Here is a 25,277-nt window from a genome sequence, read left to right as displayed (position 1 = left end):
GGGGGGGGGCTTTTTTCTTCTTGTAGTGTAGGATACCGAGATGAAGATCCAACCGGGCCCGCGAGCCTTTCGATTGTGTACTTTTTACGTGCTTAGAACAACACATAGTATTGGGGGCGAGACAGTTCCGCTCAAGAAAGATGGCTTTCATATGCTCACACCCGTCCTGCATGCACGTTGCTGAGCGGCGATCGAACAAAGACCACAATCAGTCAAAATAGAAGTCATGAACGAACAAAAAAAGCTAAATGCAATAGAAGAGAATCAATAAAAGAGATGCCCTCGACTCTTCTTCCCAGGGGGGGGGGCCAAAAGTGGTTCGTCCACATACACATACTCGTATAAGTTCCTTGGAAAGGGAAAACAACAAAAGAGGAAAAAAGTGCTTGAAGAAAATGCTTCCCGGCTTTGCGAATCGGCTTTTTCACTTACTGCCTGCCCCTCTGGGAACCCCGTCATCGTCCAAGGAACCTGATGCAACCGATGTCTTTCCCAGATGGTGGTCTGGAAAACATACTGATGCTGCTGCCTCCTTCAACTCCACCCCCCAACTCCATCAAATTGAATACGTCAAAAGGGCGAGCCCTCTGCTCAACGGAATACAATCTGGAACTGACGGGGAAACGCCCCCCAAGACCATCATACCGTGGCCACTTCATCCGTCGTCATCTTCCTCTTCGTCCGCCAGCTTGCGCAGGATCTGGTGCTCGGCCCACCCCCTGGGCGGCCGCTTGCGCAGCTTCCTCGGGGAGCGATGCCCATCAGAAGAAGGCGGAACCGCGAATCGAGCGAATCGGAGCCGTCACCAGGCGTTGCGGTCCCAGTTGGGATCTAGAGGTCGAATGTCAGTGAATGTTGGCATCCCCGCCTGCGTAGCCTTTGGATAGCTTCCTCCCCTTCCTCCAGAGAAATGCCCCCGGTCAGCCCCAGCTGCCCACGGGCTGCCCCGCGACCCGCCCGACGAGCCCAAACTGCCCTCGACTCCCCCGACTGTACCCCAGCTGCCCGGGCTGCCCCTGGTTGCCCCTGGCTTCCTCCAGCTCTCCTCAACTTCCCCCGGCTGCCCCCGGACTGCCCCGACTAGCCATCGGGGGATTTGGGGCGGGACCTGAGGGCGTCCCGGCCCCAGCTGGGTGATGGGGTCCCAGCCGGGGCCAGCTGGGGGGAGTTGAGGAGAGTTGGGGGAACCCGGGGCCGGTCCAGGGCAGTCGGGGGACAGTAGGGGAGTGGCTCCCCCCGTCCCCCAACTCTCCCCCAACTATCCCCTCTAAAGAAAGGTATAAAAAATAACAAAAAAAAATGAAAATAAAAAAAAAAACCAGAGAAAAGAAACAAGAAACAAGAAAAGAACTCACCCTGCACAAAAGCAGCCAAAACCTTGCTCCCCGTCTGCAGGAGGGGGTGCCCCACGACGATCCGTAGGAACTTCTCCAGCCCCGCCCTCCGGTTCTCAATCACGTCGTCCGAGAACCGGTTCGTGAAAACCTTGCCCGGCAGGGGCGGGATCGTCACGCGGGCGCTCTCGCGCTCGAGAATGTCGCGAAAGTACTCGAAGTCCGAGTACCGGCGGCGCACGCAGCTCTGGCGCAGCTTGAAGGCCGGGATGTTGGTGCGGCACAGGATCTCGTAGTCGGTGTACATGTGGCGGCCGACGCCGTGGGTGCGCGGGCTGCGCACCTCGATCTCGAGGAAGTTCTCGGGCGGGCCGTAGATCTCGTCAAAGCTCTGCTGGCGCGTGTCCGGCAGGGCCTGCATGATGGGCCGGTGGAGGCGGGCAGCCGCAGCAGCAGCAGCAGCAGCAGCCGCTTGTGCGCTCGTAGTAGGGGACGTGGGCGACGTGGGCGAGGTTGGCGAGGTCGGAGGTCTGTTGTTGGCCCCCGCTGTCGGAGAGGAAGGGGAGGAGGGCCCGGCGCCGGTGTCAGCGGTCGCGCGAGCTGGGTTCGGGGTGCTGCTGACGGGATCCGTGGTGGGCGAGTTTTGCTTGGGGTGTGGTGTGGCGCAAGTCGGAAACAGGTGGCGTTCGTCTGGTGAAAGAAAGGAAGGAAGTTGAGTTGTCGGGGGGGGTGTGTTTCTTCCTGTGCCCTGGTCTTGGGATCTGGGATCTGGGATCTGGTGTGACAAGAGTCGAAGAGAAGGGTGGGGAGAAGCTGGAAGAACTGCGAGGCTAAGTTTTGGTGGTGCAGCGGGCGGCGGTGGTGAGAGAGGGCGGGGGGAGAGTGAAATTGTTAAGGCAGGCAGGCGGGCTGTCGTTCGTTCTCGATGAAGAATGGAGAAGCGGGACCGGGAAGAGAGGCTGCTATTCGCGGGTGTCCCAGGCCAGCCAGCCAGCCATCTGATCTGGCCTAGGTACACACACTCACACACATACACACCTGCCCGCAGAGCTGTGCTTCTCCGATTCCCGACTCCCTCCTTCGTGCTCCTTCGTGTGCAGCTGTCCAAGTGCTCTGGCTCTGCCATCGTAGCCAACATGCAAGTCAGATACTCACTCCCCACGCTCTAGTGATCCAGGACCTACCTGTCACGGCCTCAGAAGACCAGTGCAGTGAGCCAGCCATTGCAGCCGATCAGATCATCGCTCTCCGGGCACGGGGCCTCCCCTCTCGCTCTCTGCTCTTCCGATTGACCAGCCTCGACTCTTGCTTCCACCACATCTCGGGCCTTGCACAACCTGGCCACACCGGCAATGTAGCACCAGATGAAGCCTCATTTCTGCATCCTTGCATCCTTTTCTAGGGCCGCATGCTCTTCTTTGCATGACGTCATTTGTCCGATGCCATCAAGCCTCCCTCCAGAGTTCGTGCCATGGCTGGGCCCGGCAGATCCCCCGCAGAACGTGTGCTTCAATGTTCTTTCGCAGAATCGGGTGCTTCCCCCTGTATATCAGTAACATGGCCTGGCGTCGTAATTCAAAACATGCTTTCACGGCATCGAGCAATAGCAATAGCGGCAAGCCAAAAAAAAACGAGACTGGATTGTTGACCCTGTGCATACGTAGTAAAGCAAAACCTGTCCCGGGTCCCAAGGTAGATAGATACCTCCCTCTCAGCCAAGAAGAAATGATCGCCCGAAGAATTCGACAATACATCCACGCTGAAGCTAACTAACCTCAAAAATCAACAACAAGTCCGCGAGGAGTAACAAAGCCCAGTAGATAGGGCTCTAGAGAAACCATCTTGCTCATGGGAGGCTCTGAAGCCAAGCGAGACCTAGGCTGTGGTCTCTGTGTAAGTTCATCGTGCAATACAAACGCCCAGAGAACAAGTCCCTGTCCCGACTTGGTCCACAAGTCAAGGGCTCAATCAGCATCGCCAAGAAGTTTGAAAGTAACAAGAACACGACCTCCCACAGGAAGGGAAACCCTTTGATCATCGACACAGCAGTCTTATCTGCCATATCAATCCAATTAGCAATTGAGATGTGCTTGCGAGGGAAACCTTTGTTGAACGCATTGCTAACCATCATGCTCCGGGCTCTCAGACTCACCAGTCCATCCACGCTCTCCCCCATGTCTCAGCCGTCGAGAACAGCGGGAGGATATCGTATCATGCTCACGAGGCTGCCCACCTCCGAGTCAAAGATTGTAACGTTGTAGAATCCGAACTTGGTGAAGAACGGCGCCTCAGGCTTCGGCGTCAGCACATAGGCAGGGTATCCCTGCACATCAGCGTAGTCGCAGATCTCCTGGAGCAGCCACGACCCGACGCCTCGGCGCTGGAACAGCGGGTGAACAGCCATGTAGTCCACGCCTGTTGTCCGTTTTCCACGTATGGTATGGTCAGTCAGCTGGACACATGGCGCAGGACAGGGCCAATGAAAACAATTTCGTTGACAAAGGGGCTTTTTGTTGCTTACAGCAGACGTGTCCAAGGTTGCCAATGATACGCTCTCGTTCCTGCTTGAGCATCTCACTGATCAAGCGGTGCCTCTCGCCCTTCACCGCCGCCGGGAACCAATCGCGCCGGTACTGCGCAGCGTGGCGGTCGTCGCGGGCCCGTCGCCGGGCTTGTCCGCCTTGAGGATCCTTTGCGGGCGAGCTCGAGTCCACGGTCCAGCCGCCGAGGCCGACCGGGATGCCGGACGAGCTCTTGCACACCTTGAGGTAGTACCCGTCGCCGCACATGACGGCCTCGGCGAAGCCGTCGATGTACCATCGCTCCAGCTCCCTGTGGCCGGCAGAGTCGAGGTCCGGCAGCGAGTCGCGTAGCATCAACAATCGTAGGGCGCTGTTCTCCATGGCGGGAATCTCGACACCGCGAGCCACGGGCCCGATGTCCTTCTCCTCGACCTCGTCCAGAGTCAAGTTGTGGCGCCACGAGTCAGGGTCGTCGAAGCCTGGAGGGGCGGCAGAGCGTCGTACCGGCGGGCCGCTCTCCTGCTCCTGCTCCTGGTCTTCGGTAGAGGGCATCGCCGCTATGCTGGTCTAGTGCTGACGACGCAATTCTATGTCGCTGCAAGGAGAGCAAGTGGTCTTGAAAGATCAAGACGTGTCTTGGAGGGAGCTCTGGTTGGTCGTCCGGGATGTGCAGCCTGCTACCAATAGGGTGGTGGGTGTTCGTGGGTGAGGCGGAGAAGCCGCGGGAACCTTGAGAGTGAGCAGCATGACTCTCGTACAACTGACGGGCCTTGCTCTCATTCTTATAGCCTAAGGGTGAGCAAAAGTCATGTAGGTCGAGGGTTGTTGGGTGGACGACAGGTAGAAAGGGTGGTGGTCAGTATGTGCATGTGCGTAAGTAGTGTGGCCCCCAGCCGGGGTGTCCGCTGCGGGATGATCGCTGTTTCTGGCCAACAGACGTGCCATTCTTGATCGCTTGCCTCTGTCCGTTTTGCTTTTTCTCCCTCCTTTTCGCTGCCCTCTGCGCCCCTTCTCCTCTGCGCTCTGCACACCATCAACCTGACTCGGCCTTCGGCAGAGAAGGGCCACCCTCCCGTCGGATAAGGTCTTGGAACTGGCTGGTTGCTGACCTCGTACTAATCACCTAAGGCACCTCGGCCTATATCACACTGCACGCTGCACACTGCACGCTGGCAGGACAGGAAAGGAGGGTGGTGAGCAGCAGCAACCAACAGCCTTACATGACTACATGACGGAACCTCCTCATGGGTGGCGCTAGAGGGCCTTGCGTCGGTATCCCTGGTACAGGTGTGCAGGGCCGCCGGCCAGCTTTGGGGTGCTTTCTCCTGGGTGTGCTGCCATGGCTCAGCATGGGTGCCATCATCCATGGGTGCGTGCTTGGTGTGTGGGGGACAGGCCCGTCCGACAAGTGACAACCCTTGCTGCTAGTTACCCGTCAAACCAACCATGTGCCTGTTGCTAGCGCGGCCGGCGGCCATCTCCCATTCCCCACCCTTTCCCGAGAGTGAGAACAAGAGTCTCCCACGGCCCTGTCCACCCCCCATGTGGAGCATCATCGTTACCGTACCGTCACATTCCGCAACCCACTCGCATTCTTCTCCTGTTCCCAAGGGACTGTGGCTTGCTTACAGCTCCTCTCGCTCGCTCTAGGTAGGCAGTGACTGCGGTATGGGTACGGCACTGTTGTGATAGAGCTGCAGTAGCATGGAAACGAATGGCACGACCCTTTTCTGATCGAGGTGGTGTCCGTATGTGGCCTGTATGTGTCTGTTGGTCCGCTCCCGATCCCTGACGGGCTCAACGGCTGCAGTTGGTGCCTGCGAGGTGGTGTGAGAGAGGACGATGGGGGCGTCCGGTTGCGGTAACTAGGTAAGCAAGGCATGATGCCCGATTCAAGAGGGAGGAAGGGAGTGAGGAAGGGCGAATGCAGACTGCATGGTCGCCGCTCGAGAGCCAGTCCAGTCGTTTCTCGCCGGTCAATGGAGATGGTCCCAGGTTGGTTGGAGACCTGCAGTCGGCGATTTTCATGCAAGAGATGGCGACACAAAGCCTGTGAAGAGACGGATGCAGCAGCGTGTTGTGGAGAGAATCATTACGGAGTAGGTAGAGCGAGATGTTAGGTAGAGATGATCCATGGATGCTAAAGTACATGTACTGTGCCGTATCCTCCAGTTTTCTATGGGCAGACGGAGGAAACACCGACCGCAGCTCTGGGATACGACCTCGGAAGGTACTTCAGGGCTCCTTCCAGAAAACGTACCGTCCCTTCCAGAAACGAGGCTTCCATCCCTCCCTTTCCTTTTAATCATTTTAATCAAGAAAGAAGGAGCAAGCCTCCACAGCCCCTTGGGTTACACCGGCTTCATAACTGATGCAGGCAACTGCCTGGATGATGCCTGCCTCTTTCATGCCCGGCCCAACACCATCTCGTCCGGCGTGGGTGGGCATGGCGATTTTCCTTCTCTCTGTCTCTCTCTCTCTCTCTCTCTGTCTGTCCTGAGCCCGTTTCCCTCGCCAACCAACCCCAGCCAACAGGCCCTTCCGCAATTCCCTCTCGCTCGGATCGCCTCGAGAGCATCGATCTGATCGTGAATATGCCCGATCTTTTAGATTACTGCATCCATCATAGCATTGGTACATCGGCTTCACTAGCGCAACACGCGCCTTGCCGCCGTCTCCCGCACTCTCTCCCCAGTCTGCATACAAGCGCGCCTCTTGCCAATGCGTGTTCGCTAGTCAGCAGGGGGAGAGGGAGAGGGAGAGAGAGAGAGAGACAGAGAGAGACAGAGGGTGCGATGGTGAGAGGGTGCCCTCGATGCTGCGCGAACGAATCGAACGAGCGCCACTCGTTGGAGAGCATGCTGTTGGCCCCCTCCCCTCCCCCCTCGTCTACGAACCGGATAGTCTGCTGACCACGAGCGCAATTTCCAAGGATGCAATCAGCGTGCGCAATCGGACAATGTCACAACAGCATCGATGCTGCAGTATGCCTGCCGTGATCACGATGATGCTCCCAATGGTGGATGGGCGGGGACCTTCTCCATTGGTTCATGTCCCGGGCTTAGACTTCCCGTCTGAACGAGGCACATGGGCTTTTGTTTGAAATCAGGATTCCGCACCACCACCAACAGGGCCACCGGCGCACCATGCATGACGGGAGAGGGCGTACAAGCAAGAAGGGGGTCGATAAGCAACAAAACTCCCGTGTCCGATGCAAAAGACCCATCATCACCATCCTGTCGGCGGCTATATGCGGTGCCGACGCTCTGGATCACCAACAGGTCCTCCGGCTAGCTACCCTATTGGCATTGAGCAAGCCCACCCTCGCTAGCGGCCACTTCTGATTGCACCCAACGGCTGGTCCGACGCACCTCTGTGCTCGACACGATTCTGGTTAGTCTTTGTCTGCCTCAACCAGGGCCGCGTCGCCAACGACCCCGACCGATGACTACATACATGGGGGGGAGGGGCTGTGAAGGCCCTTCAAAGAGGAAAGGCCAAGGTTGCAAGGGGCGGCGTGGGAGGGGGACGATCTTCTCCCGCTTACAGCGCCCCCGTCCGCGGTAGCAATTGGTCCAAGGCGCGTCCCGTCCCGAGATTTGACGGCTGCCAATCCTTCCCCGCCTGTGCCGCGCTAAACAGGGAAGACCTAGCGAGCTGGGCTACCACCTCCAGGGTTGCACATAGGTAGGTCCAGAACTCGCTATCGACTCGAGCTCATGCAAGATCCTCTTCCGGCGCGATCAGATGCTGGACTTTGCTTTTTCTCCAGCACAACATGCAAAAAAGGGGATGAAACACCCCCGGCAGCCAATTGGGAGGATAACCCGCGCCTGCCAGAGACAGAACGAACAGCTGCTCATGCTGTGCCTGCCTGGGCTGGCTCCCTCGGCATAAAGCAGCGGAATTAAAACCTCGAGAGTATCATTGAACGATACGAGTCCAGTCGTCCCCGGTGCTTGCTTTTCCGCTTATTCCTTCTCACGAGCCAGCTCTGTTACATTGAAAAAAGATACACAGAGCTGACCTGCTGCAACTCGTTCCCTTCGGTCAGCTTTAGCTCCGGATCGGCGAACACGTATCCTGGTGCTGTGAGTTGTCGGCCCATATTCCAGATACATCAGCCCCGATGGAGATGAGGGCACGGACATCTGTTGGCTGTTGCTACCCCATATGGCGGTGAGGATGATACTCGACAAGAAAAGAAAAAAAAAGAGTGTTCTGCTGCAACGCGAAAGACCGGCTGCGCCTTGGTCAGCTCTAGAGCTCAAAGAGCGACATGCCCGCCGCGTCCCAGTCCAGCGATGTTCCTGCCGACTCCTCCTCCACCGGCCATCTGGATTCGGGTAACGCTAATGCAACTCTGGCGAGAAAGGAGCCCACTCCGACTACCGCTTGGCCCAGACAGACGCAGCTGCAGCGCAGCAACTAGGTCTAGGTTTACAGGCTTGCGCACGCTCCGTAGCTCCGTAGGTTATTAGGCTTGCTTCTTGTTGCCGCCGACTGCATATTCCCAGCAAGCCAAATGCAGCTGACTCTGGGAAAAGGATGATCTTTTTACGTCATATCAAACCAATGCAGAGCTGCGAGTCGGCAACCCACTCTCACAATCTAAAAAGACGGGCACCCACCGCGGAGTTGCGACGGGCCCCTGGGAGGCTGCGCATCCCGGAGATCGGCGACTGCAAAAAAAGTCGAATGAAGACAAGGCAGGCAGGCAGGCAGGCAGCACCCGGCCACAGATACGACCGCGAGGATGCCTGCGTGTGCTGAAAGGAAAACTCTAGCGACGAAGGGGTCAAAGTTAGGTAGGCAGCCAATTCGTTCAAACTTTCGCTTAAACTTCTGCGGCCAAGAGCGATAGTTGAGTAAGTTTGAGGCTGGCCTTTTGATATTAATATCATATTTCGTATTAATCACGTCGCGAACATGACCCTTCTCGGGCGGCATCCGATTAGCTGATGATGCGACTTTCTCTTTTTAAATTGCCCTCAAAGGCATCGGAACTTTATTATGCGCAAGCTCCCTCCCCTGCGAAAAAAAAGCCCGATGTATATAACCAGGGTGACATTGTGGCTGCTCAAGCTGCCCCCCGCCTAGGTCCCGGGCAAGAGAAGCCAAAAGAGCAGCCTCGATCTCTCTTCTCTTCTGACCGATCCCGAATAAATCCAAGAAAGCCAACTCCAACTCCGATGCTAATGCCCTATGTACCTTTCCGCCCTCGCATTTTTGTATGTTTTGTGATATTACATGGTACACGTGACGTATGCCACTGGTGGTGGTGTGCTCGCCCTCTTTCCACATGGGGCTGTGCTGCTGGGCGATATGCCGCATCTCGCGACCGTTGCATGGGCAACACTTGCCTTACTTTTCAAAAGACACCCTCTAGCCGGGAAAGGTGTGTTTGGCATCCGAACCCGACTCTCTCTCTCTCGACGAGGGCAGGTTTTGGGAATTGCTCGAGACTTGCTTGGATTTGGCGTAGTCTCATACTATCACGGAAAACATGCTCGGCACGCCCTTTTGACGCATTGCCGCACTTTGCATGCAAAGACCGACAGCCAGAAGCAGAAAAAAGTCACTTCTTGTCGCCGGCAAACTTCTGGTGGATGGCGCGGATCTGCTCCTCGACGTTGACGTGCTGCAGGTGCGCCGGGTTCTTGCCCTCGGGGTTGCCGTCGAAGCTGTTGATGGCGGCGCGCTTGCGCCGCGCCTGCTCCTCCTCCGAGACGGGCTGGCCCGAGATCTCGTCGAAGACGTCGGTGCGCTGGCTGGCGAGGCGCTTGAGGTTGCCCGCCACGTCGACGGTCGACAGGTTGGTCGTCGAGTAGCGCGAGTCGGCCTTGGCCTTTTGCTCCTTCCACTTGGGGTCCAGGAGCTCGACTTTTTTTTTTCAAGTGTCAGTAAAAGGTAGGCATATCATAATGAGACAGAGGAGAGGGACCACGTTTGCAAAGGGGTATGACAACAAACGACGAGATGAAGGAGGGGTTTATAGAATAGACACTTACTCCGCATGTGCTCCTCGAGCTCGTCCATGGGGATCTTTTGCTTGCAGTTGGGGCACAGGGCCATCGTGACGGCGGTGCGGTTGGCGGCCGCGCGCTGGGCCGCGCGCGGCACGTAGTTCTCCTTGATCTTGATGGGGCCGACGCCGCCCCGGGCCTCGGCCTGGGCCTGGTGCATGCGCGCGCGCGCCTGCTCGCGCTCCTGTATCCTGCGCAGCTCCTCCGGGTCCTGGGCCGGAGCCGGGGGCGCGGCGTTTTGCTGGTGCTGCGGCGAGGCGACGGCGGGCTGCTGGGGTTGCTGCTGCTGCTGCTGCTGCTGCTGCTGCTGCTGCTGCTGCTGCTGTGGCGGGTAGGCGTTGTAATTCGTCTCGTCAAAGGGGAAGGCCTCCTCGATGCGCAGGTTGGCGCCGACCGAGACCTTGTTCCTCTCCTCGAGCGAGGCGTACTGGATGTCGTTGAGGGTCGTCGGGGGAGGCAGGTTGGCCTGGTCGTCGGCCTCGCCGAAGACGATGGTCTCGACGATGACAAAGTCGTTCCAGTCGATGCGCGCAAACTCCTCCTTCTGCTGCTCCTCCTCTTCCTCCTTCTTCTTCTTCTCGGCCTCCTGCCACCGCGCGTACTCGGCCCGCGTCTTGGCGCGCGCCAGCACGTGGTACTTGTCGTCCACGTTGCGCTGCAGCTCCCCCATGCGCGCCTGCTGGGCCTTGGTGCCCTCGCCGGCCGCGCCGCCCTCTTTCAGCAGTATCGTGTACTGGTCGACCATGTGCTGGAAGAAGATGTGGAAGGTGTGGTTCGGGATGAGGAATTGGAACTGGGGGTTGCCGGCCTCGCGCTGCGCCAGCGTCGTCATGAACTGCCGGCCGTTGCGCGCCGCGAACAGCGCCGTCAGCCGCACGATCTCGAGGTCCTTCTGGTTCATGCGCGGCATCCTCGCCGAGAACTGGAACTCTGGCGGTTTCGGCGGGCCCTTGGGCTCGTCCTGCTTGGGCGCGGCGGCGGGCGCCGCCTCTCCCGCGCGGCCCGCCGCGACCGAGGTCCCGCGGCCGGCCTTGTACTCTTCTTTCCGCCATTCGTAGTACGGGTTGTAGGCGTCGTCCTTGCTGGTGACGAAGCTGAACTTGGGGTTGTTGCCGTGGTTCTCGCGCAGGCGCTCCTCGATGCCCACGCCGCCGCGGACGACGTAGCCGGCCGTCTTCTCGATGACCTCGCGGATCTCGCCCGGGGGCGGGATGATGACGCCGGGCGGAGGGCTGATGCTGTCGAGCTGGGCGGCAGCCGTGGTGTTGGCCGGCGCGTCCCCGTTCGGGGCTGCAGCGGCTGCTGCCATGGTTTTTGTCTTGTTTGCCCGAGAGTCGCTTTGTGGGGGAGGGGAGGTAATTAGTATGCCAGGCCGAGTAGCGAGGACATCAGGGGGGGCAGAATTAACCTGGACTGGCGGCTGGCGGGGAGGAAATGGCAGTGGCGCGTCTGGGCGATAGATATCCTTTGAAGCTATTCGAAAAGTTGCGAGGCTAATCAGCACCATCAAATTGACTGGAGGAACAAGGATATGGCGGCCGCAGAGATTTTCCGCTGCCGTGGTCTATTCAGGTTCAAGATCAGACCAAATATTTGTGGGGCACAGGTCAGATTGATAGCGATAAGAAAAAGATCCCGTCGCGGCAAGACGCGCTCCAGTCTGGGCTAGTTTTCCTAGCATTCGCGGGCTGGCTGGACCATTACAAGTACAAGTAGTTCCAGTGGTACAAGTAGGTACACACAAGCGAACGAAAGACTGGACAGATGGGCTTTTGGTTCCCACTGTGCTCTTTTGGCATACGTGTAAGGAATGCGAGTCCTCAGCTAGGCGTGCGTCCCAAACCTGGTTCGAGTTTGGGTGTGCACAGTGCCGGTTGCTCGACAGTGCTATCATCTCCTGAATACGAGAAACACAAGTGTTCGTCTGTACTTGTACTTGTATGACAGACTGGCTACCCTGTATGGCTATATTTGGCATGGCCGGGTTCAACGCACGTACTCCGTACTCTGTCTATTTGAGCGTATGTACACTGCCATGATACTGCAGTTACCGCTTCAAAAAGATATTGAAGAATCTCCGGGCAGCAGGTGGTCCTTTCAGAGTCAATCGATGCTCACGCATTCTCGCTCTGCATCACATTTTTTACACTTTAGACCAGGGCGAAGAATTGTGGAGTTGATCGCCAGCTGTGTCGCGTCTGGGAGCATCCATCGGTGATTCAGTGGCCTCCCGAACTGGATCTCCCGCACAGTGTTCTGGCTGCACCTGGGACCACCTGAGAGAACCCGGCTAGCGGCTCCTCCCAGCGCAGGTTCGCAGCCAATAGTGCCCCGCCAATGCCCCCCCCCCCTTCCCCCAAGCTTTCAATGTTGCTCCCTTTTTAGGCGTTCCGCCCTGCCGTAGCGAAGCTCGTACCCGCTTTGCCTGCCCTCCACTGCCATCCCATTGCTCCCATCCCGTGAGGCCACTTAAGCTACAATTTTAGTACGTGATGCTCTGCGCAGCTTCACCCCTTTCCTCCTTCTACTCCCTTCCCATCCGTCTCGCAAAGGGGAATCCGCAGAGAGATCCGTGAAAGACATTGCCTCTGGTATTGTCTCTTCTTCTTCTCTTCTTCAATTGCTCCCTCTTTCTTCTTCCGTCGGGCTCCTTCTTCTCTTCTTGCCCTTTGACCGGATGACGGCTTTTTTGTAATGCTCCTTTCCCTTCGACACTCTCATTAAGCTACCCTTGACCAACACTTGTCCTCTTTTCTTTCTCTCGCCGCGCCTTGGCACCAACCGGCCTTTGCGCGTCCATTGCTGACAGAAACAGAGGCAACTGAGGCATAGCTGCTGTCCTCGAGACGAATCCCCGAGTTTCCATCTCCTGATTCCTCCTTTCCCCCCTCTCCCATCATGGCGCGCTCCTCGGGAGCCAAATCCCCTGCGAGGGCCTCGACGCCGCCCTCAGCCCACACCCGGTCCAAGACCAAGGCCAAGAGCGCGACCGACTACACCTCTGAAGGTGTCGAGGACAACGATGTCTTCCTCCTGCCCGTCTCCGACTACCAGGTGATGATTGCTGTCACTGTCCTGGCTGCCGTCGTTCGTCTCTTCCGCATCTACCAACCCACCAGTGTTGTCTTCGACGAGGTCCAGTAAGTCTTGGGAGATCGAGTCCGCAAACTGTTGCAGACCCTTGACTAACGTTCCATTTCACACCCCAGCTTCGGTGGCTTCGCGTCCAAGTACATCAAGGGCAAGTTCTTTATGGATGTCCACCCCCCTCTGGCTAAGCTCCTCATCACCCTTGCCGGCTGGCTGGCCGGCTTCGACGGAGAGTTCGACTTCAAGGAGATTGGCAAGGACTACCTCGAGCCCGGCGTCCCATACGTCGCCATGCGCCTTTTCCCTGCCATCTGTGGAATTCTCCTCGCGCCTACCATGTTCCTCACTCTCAAGGCTGCTGGCTGCCGTACGGCCACCGCCATGATGGGTGCTGGTCTGATCATCTTTGGTATGCTCCAGCTCTACGCCTCCGCTCGATAATGGCTACTGACAATGACATACAGAGAACGGCCTTCTTACCCAGGCTCGTCTGATCCTGCTCGACTCTCCCCTCATGATTGCCACCGCCTTCACCGGCCTCGCCTTCACCTGCTTCACCAACCAGCACGAGCTTGGTCCCGAGAAGGCTTTCCAGCCGAGCTGGTGGTTCTGGCTGGCCATGAGCGGTCTTGGCCTTGGTGCTACTGTCAGCATCAAGTGGACCGGTCTTTTCACCATCGCGTGGGTCGGTCTTCTCACCCTGGTCCAGCTCTGGGTTCTGCTCGCCGATACCAAGAACGTCACCGTCCGTGTCTTTGCCAAGCACTTCATGGCCCGTGTCTTCTGCCTGATCGTCATTCCCGCCACCTTCTACATGGCCATGTTCGCTATACACTTCCTCTGCTTGGTGAACCCCGGCGATGGTGATGGATTCATGAGCTCCGAGTTCCAGTCGACTCTGAACTCCAAGGGCATGCAGGATACCCCCGTGGACGTGCTGATGGGTAGCCGCGTTGTCATCAGGCACGTCAACACCCAGGGTGGCTACCTCCACTCCCACCCTCTGATGTACCCCACCGGAAGCAAGCAGCAGCAGATCACCCTGTACCCCCACAAGGACGAGAACAACATCTGGCTCCTCGAGAACCAGACCCAGCCCCTCGACATCCACGGCGAACCCATCAACGGCACCCTGGCCTGGGACAACCTCGAGCCGACCTACATCAAGGATGGCGACATCCTCCGCCTTTACCACCAGCCTACTCACCGCCGTCTCCACTCTCACGACGTCCGCCCTCCTGTCACCGAGGCTGACTGGCAGAACGAGGTCTCGGCGTATGGCTACGAGGGCTTCGACGGCGATGCCAACGATATGTTCCGCGTCGAGATTGTCAAGAAGAAGTCGCACGGCGAGCTCGCCAAGCAGCGCCTCCGGACTATTGAGACCAAGTTCAGGCTCGTCCACATCATGACTGGCTGTGTTCTGTTCTCGCACAAGGTCAAGCTTCCTCAGTGGGCCTCTGAGCAGCAGGAGGTGACCTGCGCCCGTGGCGGTACACTTCCCAACAGCCTGTGGTACATCGAGTCCAACGAGCACCCTCAGCTCGGTCCCGATGCTGAGAAGGTCAACTACCGCAACCCTGGCTTCTTCGGCAAGCTCATCGAGCTGAACATTGTCATGTGGAAGACCAACGCCGGCCTGACCGACTCTCACGCCTGGGACTCCCGCCCGAGCTCTTGGCCTATCCTGCGCCGTGGCATCAACTTCTGGGGTAAGACTTACCGCCAGATCTACCTCATCGGCAACCCCCTCGTCTGGTGGAGCTCCACTGTTGCTGTGGCTGTCTATGCCATCTTCAAGGGTGTCGCTGTCCTCCGCTGGCAGCGCAGCTGCAACGACTACTCCAACACGGTCTTCAAGCGCTTCGACTACGAGATCGGCACCTCGGTGCTCGGCTGGGCGCTGCACTTCTTCCCCTTCTACCTGATGCAGCGCCAGCTGTTCCTCCACCACTACTTCCCCGCTCTCTACTTCGCCATCATGGCCTTCGCTCAGGTCTTCGACTTTGCCACCTCGCGTGTCCGAGGCATCGGCCTGCGCGAGAACCCCGTCGTCGGCAAGGCCGCCGCCGTCGCTTTCCTCGCTCTCTCGGCTGTTGTGTTCCTTCTGTTTGCGCCCCTGGCCTACGGAAATGCCTGGACCAAGTCCGAGTGCAACCGCGTCAAGCTCTTTGACACCTGGGACTGGGACTGCAACACCTTCCCTGACAACGTAAGTGCTGTCCCTCCCGAAACTGTGCCCGGAAGAGACATGCCGGCTAGGGCATGAGGATGGAGCAAGTGCTACGTGGGGACAACTGCATGTACAATGGATGGACGATGTATGTTTGTCACCATTGCTTTGTGGGAATGCTGGATAATACATGTCTCGTATCCAAACCTAAGCTAACCTCTCATGATGTATAGTACGACGCCTACAACTCCCTCGAGGTCAGCAGCTCCGCCGAGCCGACCCCTGAGGTCTCTGCTCCTCCCCAGCAGCAGGACCAGCAGGCCGTCGCTCCTCCCGTGGGCGAGCCGGCAGCGCAGGTGCCCATCGCCGACGACAAGGCCGCGCAGCAGGCCCCGGGCCAGCAGGCGGCGGGGATCTCGGGCGCACCCCCGCCGCCGAACCAGCGCATCCTGTCGCGCGAGGAGCGCGTCGAGTACCGGGACCAAAACGGAAACCTGCTCAACGAGGAGCAGGTCAAAGAGCTGGAGGGCAAGGTCGAGTTCAAGACGAGGTACGAGACGCGCACGCGCGTCGTCGACGAGAACGGCGTCGAGATCCCTTCCGAGAGCGGAGGCGGGAGCGGCTCGGGCGAGGGCCGCGGAAACCCGGCTGGCGTCGCGCCGCCGCACCCCGACGTTGAGGGCGTCGACAGGCAGACGGTCAACAGCAACCGCAACCGGGAGGGCGGCGGCGGCGACGACAAGGAGCCGAGGGGCGGCGCGTCGGCGGACAAGTCTGCCGACGGGCAGGTCGAGAAGGAGCAGAACCGGCCCAAGCCTGCGAGCGAGGGGAATGAGGCGCCGACCGTCTAAGGACTTTGGTACCTCTTACCCCTTATGAGGCTGGGGCGGATTGGGACCTTCCCCTTCCTTTTCGTGCCGGACGATATGAGAAAACCCTTCTTTGTACACCACCAAATGTTTTTTTTTTATGTTTTTGCTCTAATCTTTTTTCTTTTTGACTTGTTTCCAACACGAACCTGCTAGAATCTAATGACGGAAGAGAAAGAAAAAGAGATGGCTGAGAAAGGATTTCCCAAATGATCTCTCTTGGCGCCATACAAAAGCACACACACAAAGATACATTGGGACGGCAAAGCAAAAGGTTCACTCGACGGGGAACTAGTGGCCGGGGTGGTGGTGGCCCGGGATGGAAATGGGAATGACTCTTTAAACGGTGTTTCTGGTTTCTTTTCTGTGTCGTTGGGGCGGAAAAGGGGAAGAAGGAAGGGCTTGGTCGTCTTGCTCTGCGCCAAAAAAAAAAAAAAAAAACTACAACAAACCCACCACTTACTACAGCTGACAGATTACTCTTTTTTTTTTCCTTGGTCTACTTGATGAAATTATAAAAGCACAACACACAAAACTCCTTTCTGCTTTTGTGCACTTTTGGCTATATACTCTGACGTATGTGGAAGCTCTTCCATGTTCTGTGTGTCCAGGGCAGACTAGACTAAACTGGTGGTGCGTTGGAGTGGAAGAGCGTACACATGTGGACGTGGGACGATTGGCTACGGGGAGCCAGGAGCGAAGAAAAGAGTTAGCGAATGACGGTCTATTTTTTTATGCCTTTTTTTTGTTTTCTAGTCTAGTCTATAGCGACAGTCGTGTAAAGGTTGAAAAAGGAAATTACCTAGGTCTAAAAGAGAGAGAGATGTAGTCGTAGAGATCTAGCCTGAGCCGAAAAGAGATCGTGAAAGCCCCCCCCCTTTTCCCATGCCACGCTTCTTTTGCGCCAACACCGTGGTGCCGTGGGGCACCAACCAAAGCAAGTCCTCTATCTAGCATCTACCCTGCGCCAAAGAAAGAACGTCATGGTTACACACTCAAAGAAAACTGTAGAGAGAGAAAAAAGAGAGGAAAAGATTATGGGGAACCAAGCCCGTGCTGTCAGGTCCGGGTCGATGGTGTAGCTGGTGGGTGTTCTGTATCTTGGCATCGGCGTGCTGTCGAGTTTGGGTCCGGCGACGGAGAGCACCGTTGACTTGAATGAAGAGGGAATAGAGAGACGAGGAAGGAAATGACAAGTCGAGAAACAGAAACGGGATATGGGCAAAGTGAATGCCACCATCTGGCGTCCCATCGCCTTCGGCCTCGGTGGCTGTCAACACGGATCAGCCATTGCTTCAGCTCGGGAATGGGACTCGGGAACTCACCGACTGGCTATCACAGCTCAATCACTCGTAGTGGGCATAGGCGTCTTGCATGCGCTGGCAGTTGGCGCAGTAGTCGTCGTTCTTGACTGACATCATGCCGAAGTGACAATGGCCCTTTTCGCAGAACTTGCTGTCAGACATTTTCGTTTCGCACTTGCTCAGAGGTGGTGGTGGGTGATGGGAAAACAAACATACACATCGCCACAGGGAGCCGGACTTCCTGTGGTGCTTGTGAGAGCTCGACTTGGAGGACGAAGACTTGGACTTCCCCGACGAAGATTTCGAAGTCGGCTCCTTGGGCATTGTTGATGTATTTTTCCTGAGGGTTACTGGGAAGAAAAAAAAAGGTAAGGGGTAGATCCTCGATCGATATCGTTCAAATAAGACACTGAAAAGATTGTTGTCAATTAGGTCAAATATATGTTATCCTGTTAGCTCTGCTGCTGAAATCGATGGCGATCGGTCAACTCTCGCGATATCTGAGGGCAGGGGCGTTTCTTTATACTCTGTTGGAAAGGCGTCACCGAGAGTCGGTGCAGCATGTCCAAAATCCAAGGCGATCGGGGACGACGTGACGCTCGCTCCCTGAAGTCTGACGGCGAGTCCATTCCCATGGCGCAGCATAAGAACGATCCCTCGTCGCTCAGCGTCCACCGAGTCGTGGCCTTGAAACGACTGGACGGCGGCGTCCAGGACACGACGGGGCCCGGCCTCGATCTCCATAAAGGGGGGGCCTTCGCGATTCTGTGCCACAGGAGGCCCCCGGGGCACGAGGGATCTCGTGATTTGCTTCACGTCCATCCATATCGTAGCGGCTGGCCTCCAAACAAAAACAAAAGGAATCGAGAGGTACGGGGGACGACGTTGCTTCGCCTCTAGATGGCGAGTGAAGCGGAGGGCTGGAAAATAATTGGGACGAGGTACGACCAGGTCCATCTCGGTGTGTGTACGTCGCTGTTCGGATTTGGGCAGGTCACAAGGGGCGAGAGCTCGGCCCCTCGCAGTGCATTTGTTGTCACAGTGGGGATGGCGTCGGGGCGAGCAGAGTCGGAAGAGAAGACGTGCGAGCAAGGTTCCGAAGATGATTGCGTTTCTCTGTCTGTCCGTCTGTCCAGGCGGCGGGTGCGCCGGCGGTGGAAAGCGGAAACCGTCGAGTTATCGTCCAGAGAGTCACCGAAACACAGCAGTTTCTCGCACCCAAGTGTAGGGAAGGAATACATAAACAGAGGTTGACAATAAAGTGCCCAATTAGCACAATATTCCTTGTCTCCTTTTCGGTAGGACGGCTTGGTTATAGTAAGTACTAGTAGAACTCAGGGTCAACGCTTCTTCAGCCTCACTGGTCAACAGGCAACAAGGCAGCCATTGGCTAGAGCCAGAACTCTGGTCTCCAAACGAGCGGTGAGGCCGCTAGGCATTCCAAGAGGCGCACCCGCAAGAGTGACCCTCGATCATGTTGCAAGCAAGGTGACGAAGCAACGGACACGGATCAGTGGTCCCGTGTGTTCGAGGTAATGCGGGTGGCAGTGACGATCCGATCAGTCAGTCGACGGGCCAGTCACACAAGTACTTGACTGCCCATCAAGCCCGTCAATTTTGGATACTGAGATAAACTGTGGGGTGCTCGGCAATTGTGTGCAGTGGTAGCATTGGGGTATCGCTCGATGAACTTCCATCAAGCATCCTGACCCCTGCGTGCGGTGTGGTCTCGCCATGGTTCGCGGACCACGCAAGCCGATGCTTTCTGTCTGTTCGACTCATTGTAGACAGAGACTCAGCCACCCGGGCCCCGCCTGTCGGAGTGTGGACCTCGTCAAGCTGGCATTATTTACGCCCGAAGAAGGGTGGCGAGGCTGTTGACCGAGGAAAGGGTCGAAAAAAGCCGGGATCAAGAAACTTGAGCCGCAATCATCGAGAATGCGGTCCCCCTCCTCCCAAGTCCCCGCTGCGCTTGCAGCAAAATCCGGCGTGGTGGGGATATGACTGCTCCCTCCCTCAACCTTGCTGCCAGGCTTATGAATTCGGAAATAGGAGTTGAAAACCAACGGGGAGGCACTGGTTAAGACCGGAAGCTAAGCAGTCCAAGGAATTTCCCGTATTGATGTCTCGAGTATTGCAAAAGAAGTTGTCCAGAACCAAAGATGGCCAGAGGGCCAGAGCATGACCAGAATGGGACAAGCATGGCCAAAAAAGGAAAAAAGGAAAAAAAGGCAGCCTGAGAGTTAATATCATGAATGAAGGAGGCCAAGACCAGGAAGAGAGATGAACTGGCCAGATCTTGCATATGTGGTCCAGGAAGGGCACAGAAGATGTTTCCCCCCATCTTTGGCAATCCTGGAAATTTGGACAGCGAGCAAATTTGCTTTTCCAAAGAAAACACTTCAGGCTCAACAGAATGCAACATTGAATGTCGCTTTAATGCTCCCTTCCGCGGTAAGCGAGCGAGCTCTCCTCGAGGAAGTAGAGTCTGGTCTGGTCCGAGTTGTTCAAGCCTATCATCAATGGATCCTTCCAATGGTCGAAGGGGTAGAAGGCGCCAAGTTTGACGGCTTGCCCGCTACAGAACTCGCGACACTCCACTGTAATAGGCGCTATGTTTGATCCAAGGGTGCCCAGGTGGTCGATGACGGGTGCGCTAGGCCTCGCCGTGCACGGTTGTCTCGGGGAATATTCTCCACCGCGCGAGGACTGCACCAACCAAACAAAGCAGCATCGTTTCTGTGACTTTCAAGTTTCGTTTCGTCCAGACTTTCGCGAAGATCGTCCCAGGTCTTGGTCGCTGCTGAGGTTCGGGCCGCACCTGGTACGGCAGTGAACCACACTTATATACTCTGCTGGTCCTATACCCTGCGTTCCATAGCTGGATCTGCCCTCGGCGTGAGCCGCATCGCTCGCAGGGTCATCCCAACCCGTCCTGCGCCCAGCTGAGCGCTGGCGTATTGCCAATCAGCCACCAGCCCGGCCTTGGGGACTCGAGATGAGGCAGGCTCTCGACAATGGCATTGGCACCGGGCAGCACTCGAGCTGTCACGCGGTGGACCACGCGCATCATTCCCTTGGTTCTCGCAGGATGTGTCGGTTACGCGACCTGGGTCACCATCGTGCGCATTTGCGGTATGGGTGTCTCGGTCTTCCTCTCTCTCATTGAACGATGGGACGGCCGCAGCGGCTGACAAGGCTTTTCGCCTCCAACAGTTGACTATCTCCTTCGGACCAAAGACCAGACCGGTCTCGCGATCGCTATTCTCGTTCTCTACTGCGTCTTCTTCACCCTCATGGTCGTCACCTACCTGCGGACGTTGATCATCATCAACACGAATCCGGGGCTCGTGCCCTTGGGGCATACCGTGCCGCACGATACCGAGCAGTACAGGATGTCTTTGCGCGGGGGTGACGGCAAAGATAGTCGAAGGCGCCACAGGAGGAGAAGGAGCAGGCGAGAAGCAGACGACCTCGAGTCGCAGCCGTATACCCAGGCGGCAGGCATAGAGCCCGATCTGAACCCGGACAGCCCTGGCCTCGAGCAGTTCTACAGCAAGGACGTCTTCGTTTGCGCCACAGACGGGCGCCCTGTGTGGTGCAGCAGCTGCAGAAACTGGAAGCCCGACCGCTCCCACCACAGCAGCGAGATGGAGCGCTGCGTGCGCAAGATGGACCACTACTGCCCCTGGGTTGGCGGCATTGTCTCGGAAACCTGTACGTGGGCGTTCTCGCTCTTCCAATCGCCGCCAGTGCCTGTCTGCCTTGGGAGTACTAACAGCGCAGCCAATCAGCGTTCAAATTCTTTGTCCAATTCACCTTTTATGCAACATTCTACTGCGCGGTAGTCCTAGCCATCTCGGCCTACACCCTGAGCGACCAAATCACAAACTACAGCGTCGACGGCACCGTGATAGGCGTCCTGGCGCTCTCTGCCTTCTTCGGCCTCTTCGTCGCCACCATGACCCTGACTTCCTTCCGCTTCATCTTCATGAACCTCACCAACGTCGACGTTCTGAGCTACAAGTCCAAGGTGTACCAGCTCGCCGTCCGCATCCCCCGTGGGTCCCCAGCCACGAGCCGGTACCCCGTCATCACCTACCCTCTCCCCCAACCCCCACCCCCACCCATGTCCTCAGGCCCCAACGGCAGCCTGCCGCCGCAGCAACAGCAGCTCAACGGCCACATCAACGGCAACGGCAACGGCAACGGCTACGCCGAACCTTGGCCCGGGCCGCAGTACCAGACCTACCAAGGCTCCGCGCCGCCGCCCAACGGCCAGCACGCCTCATCCCGCGATGAGCCCGTCTCCAGCAGGGACTTGCGCGCCCAGCGCACCTTTGCCATTGTCCGCACCGAGAGGGGCGAGAACCCCTGGGACCGGGGGTACTACGGCAACTGGAAGTCCGTCATGGGCGGCGACGTGCTGGACTGGCTCCTGCCGTTCCGGCCTTCCCCCTGCGTCCGCGAGGAGGACAACCGCAGCTTCTACCGCCTCGGCCCGGTATACAGGGAGATCTGCCGGCGATATGACCTCCCGCCGCTGCCGCGCGAGGAGAGCGACGGCGGCGTGGAGATGCGGGAGGTCTGAAGTAGGGGCATGGCATGGCATGGCATGGCATGGCAATTTGCCTAGGTGGAGAGAGCGACGGCGTTTCTGATTATCGTCATAATTATTATTATTTACTCCGGCGAGCCAGACACGCGTGGGTTTTTTTTCTTCTTCTTTATTGTCGTTTCTTGATACCCCCTTTTTTACACAAAGGGCTACTGGCTTTTTCAGCTCGGCGTTCATGGAGTTACCACTCGCACCACATGACCTGTTGGATACAACCTTGAACGCTCGGAAGGAAGAGGGAAAGGAGAAAGTATTCTTTTTTTCTTTCTTTCTTTCTTTCTTTCTCTCCTGTATACAATTACGAAGCAGCATATTAGATAATACAACTCAACTGGGAAAACCTTTGGAAAGGCAACAAAAAGTGTCTAGACCCCCGTTAGTTGGACATGTTACGCTGCGTTGCGGCATGTAAGCAGTCTGCTTGCCTTGCCGTGTCAGCGTCGGTGTGCGGTGCGGTGCGTGATTGGGGGGGCTACACTGCGTGCGTTACGCTCTTGGTGCGACGGCGGTGCCCTGCGCCAGATAAAAATTTCGACTCGACGACTTCGGCTGGGATTGGGCTGGGAAGCTCCCGGTGCGGTTTTTTCTTTTGTTCTACCGTGACGCAGCAGCAAGCGTTGATATCGGCGCGCAGGATGTGGTGAAGCGGAGCACAAGCAAGGGGCAGCAGCAAGAGCAGAGGAGAGGACGACGGCATTGTGCATGTGCGTGCGTATATACTCCGTTTGAGAGAGCGAGAGAGAGATAGAGGCAGAGAGAAGTGCGTTGGAGCGGCAAGGCAAGGATGTATATTGGCATGGGTGTCCCTGTCTATCAAAAAAGCAAAATTTCGTCCCCGGTCTCCCCAACTCCTCTCTGCCTATGTTACGTAGCTACATAGTAGTTATGCAACGACATGAGAATATCAAACTCCCTCCTTGTTCTCTCTCTCCCCTCCCTACTCCTACCACCACCACCAACCGTTTCCCAGTGACAGGGCGAGGATGCTGCCCGATTAGGACTCCGTGCAGGTGTCGTCCTTGACATGACCGCACTTGTCGCAGTCGGAACCGGCGTTCTCCCTGTTTGAGCATCTGCAGCAAGTCCACAGCTTCCGATACATCGGGACGCCGCCGCCCTCGGAGCCGAGAGTCCGCGGCCGGGTCGTTGAAGTAACGGCAGAGACAGGCCTGGTGTTTTGTTGGAAACTAAGTGTTAGAGCCTTTGGCTGTCCCGGCTTAGAGTATAATAGAGTCCCTTACATTGCTGTTAGATCTGAGTTGAAAGGTTGAAAGCTTGAGAAGAGTTCTTCACAGTAGTAGAAAGGATATTGAGATGATGGCTTGGAGATGTTTGTGTGATTGCGTTTTGCAGTCAACAAGATATTCATTCGCATTGTCTCTGGCTCACGGTGTCCTTTATATACATACAGAGCTCCTTCTCCTCTCGAAGTCTCTGTAACCATGGTCCATCAGGTCCTGTAACCAATACATCTCTCGGAGCTCCAGCATCGTGTGTTTCGAAACGGGTCGTGTCCAACGAGATTCGCCTACCCGCACCATCGTGACCACAGTCCGTCGGAGATCAAGGGGGCTTAGGACCGGCCTCTGTTCTCGTGAAGCTCGAGTGTGATATCGATCCCCATGCCGCCATTCGTCTTGTTTCCGAGGGACGACGAGCACAAGCTTGCTTCGCGGCAAGAGATCATCATCAGGATCGGCACTTTTGAACCCCCGGCCCCAGGTCAGGTGAGAGAGAGCAGCTGTGAGTGATGCCCCACGCGTAGCTTGGTTGGAGGAGGAGCGACATGTCGAGAAGGGCGGCTTAGCTTTTCCCAACAAGCAGCAGCACCCTGCCGACGACGAGCGCGCCGGTAACCCCACGAGGGGGTGCCAGAGAGGCCCCAGTGCATCTAGCGTCGTTTCTCGATCGTTTCCATTGCACTCCTACCGGACCGATAATACAAAAGGGACTTGACACAGTGGAGCCGAGTGATCAGAGAGCGAGAGAATCACCTAGGCCCCTTCCGGGGGGTTCGCGTCTGCATCCCATGTTTTTTTGCAAGGCCCGTTTGCCAATGTGAATACTCCTTGGATCCTACGCACGCGTGGTCGGTATCACGAAATGATAATCCCTCGATGTTTGCTGGTTGCCCTGTTGGAAGGCGTGGAGTAGGCGGCATATCGGCGATAGGATGTGTCGTAAGGTGGCACGGTAGGCCGCAGCTCCTTGGTAACGCAACGAAGCCCAAGCACTGGTTGTGTTTCTTCTCACGCCCTTCCCTCACGTTACCCAGAATGGGCGGGTTCCAGGTCCCCCGGGGGTACAGGGTTTCATGCACACTCTGTCCGACTTGACAGGACACAACTCGCTTTGGTCTACTCTATCCCCATGCGCGTGCGTGTAGTCATGATCCCCTCGGATCTCTGCTCTCGAGAGGCACCCCAAGCCTCTCGGTACGAGACTTGGGGTTCTTGCTTATTGGCGTCGGATATTGCTCCTGCGAGAATGAAGAATTGCACTTTCGTATGTCACGGGTGAAGCGATAGTGCAATGGTACCGTATGGGAGAGGTCGACGGGAGTGGGTGACGCCTCTCAGCCACCTGGGCACTGCCGACAAGAGGAGCCGCTTTGTGGGACGGAGTCGAGCCTTCGATTTATTCGAGAATGCTCATCGTCGTCAAGCTCTGGTGCGATCGAGAGGTGATTGACGTGCCAAGGGGGTTGGTTGATAGCTTCGTACTAGGGAGACCGCAGGCGCAAGGCAAGTTATTGTGCCCCGTGACAGATCACGACAGATATTGGCGAGGCTGCCTGTTGGACACAATGACGTCTTGATGACATCGGAGATATGATGTTTTCGCGAGGGCGACGACGACACCTGGAGGCAAGACGGTTGGAAAGAAGATATGGAATCGGGGCTCGGGTGTCTCGGTTCGATCGTAGGGCTAGCCGAGTTGCCTTATGAGATGGTGGAAAGGGAAAGGGTTGGAAGAACGAGGGTCCAACGGCAAGATGATAGGACGAGAAAAATACCAGGGGGGAGAGCTTGCCAACGGCGGGCTTCCACTTGGAAGAATGTCCTTCTGTGCTGCTTGCTCCTCCTTTCAGGGCACTGCTGCCCTTATGCAGCCCGGTGCCTGTCTATGGGTTACACCCTCTTTGGGGGGTTGGGGCGCGAACCGATCCACCAACACGGTCCTGGCTGGCCTCGCCGGTGTGGGATCCATGTGCGTCCAGTGGCTTGAGCCATTGGTGTGGATGGATGGACGGAGACGCACCCACGACAGTCGGCCAGAGGCTCACTACGGATAGAGCTGCTGCTTCTTTGTTCTCGGGCTACTAGTTATGGCTACATCCC

At 57.1% G+C, this 25,277-nt stretch overlaps 5 protein-coding genes across 5 annotated transcripts; 2 read left to right on the top strand and 3 right to left on the bottom strand.

Annotated features, from left to right (window-relative positions):
• Positions 1-802: 802 nt before the first annotated feature.
• E0L32_005045 (uncharacterized protein) lies at positions 803-2,460 on the bottom strand (the record flags this gene model as incomplete). Its single annotated transcript, XM_031139523.1, has 2 exons — positions 803-831; positions 1,356-2,460. The coding sequence occupies 2 exons, from the start codon at positions 2,458-2,460 to the stop codon at positions 803-805; spliced, it is 1,134 nt and encodes a 377-aa protein (XP_030996647.1).
• Positions 2,461-3,513: 1,053 nt separating this feature from the next.
• E0L32_005044 (uncharacterized protein) lies at positions 3,514-4,408 on the bottom strand (the record flags this gene model as incomplete). The annotated part of the gene is made up of 2 exons (XM_031139522.1): positions 3,514-3,749; positions 3,856-4,408. The coding sequence occupies 2 exons, from the start codon at positions 4,406-4,408 to the stop codon at positions 3,514-3,516; spliced, it is 789 nt and encodes a 262-aa protein (XP_030996646.1).
• Positions 4,409-9,434: 5,026 nt separating this feature from the next.
• E0L32_005043 (uncharacterized protein) lies at positions 9,435-11,191 on the bottom strand (the record flags this gene model as incomplete). Its single annotated transcript, XM_031139521.1, has 2 exons — positions 9,435-9,739; positions 9,868-11,191. The coding sequence occupies 2 exons, from the start codon at positions 11,189-11,191 to the stop codon at positions 9,435-9,437; spliced, it is 1,629 nt and encodes a 542-aa protein (XP_030996645.1).
• Positions 11,192-12,780: 1,589 nt separating this feature from the next.
• Positions 12,781-15,996, top strand: E0L32_005042 (uncharacterized protein; the record flags this gene model as incomplete). Its single annotated transcript, XM_031139520.1, has 4 exons — positions 12,781-13,022; positions 13,092-13,381; positions 13,437-15,184; positions 15,379-15,996. The coding sequence occupies 4 exons, from the start codon at positions 12,781-12,783 to the stop codon at positions 15,994-15,996; spliced, it is 2,898 nt and encodes a 965-aa protein (XP_030996644.1).
• A 4,339-nt stretch (positions 15,997-20,335) lies between these two features.
• E0L32_005041 (uncharacterized protein) lies at positions 20,336-21,909 on the top strand (the record flags this gene model as incomplete). The annotated part of the gene is made up of 3 exons (XM_031139519.1): positions 20,336-20,453; positions 20,535-21,035; positions 21,167-21,909. 3 exons carry the CDS (start codon positions 20,336-20,338, stop codon positions 21,907-21,909), a joined length of 1,362 nt encoding a protein of 453 aa, XP_030996643.1.
• Positions 21,910-25,277: the final 3,368 nt, after the last annotated feature.

The sequence above is a fragment of the Thyridium curvatum genome (genome assembly GCF_004353045.1).
Source record: "Thyridium curvatum strain D216 chromosome Unknown NODE_25_length_444008_cov_73.864110, whole genome shotgun sequence".
Classification (NCBI taxonomy): domain Eukaryota; kingdom Fungi; phylum Ascomycota; class Sordariomycetes; order Thyridiales; family Thyridiaceae; genus Thyridium; species Thyridium curvatum.
The sequence above is the reverse complement of the archived record's forward strand: the minus strand, read 5'-3'. Positions and strand labels throughout refer to the sequence as shown.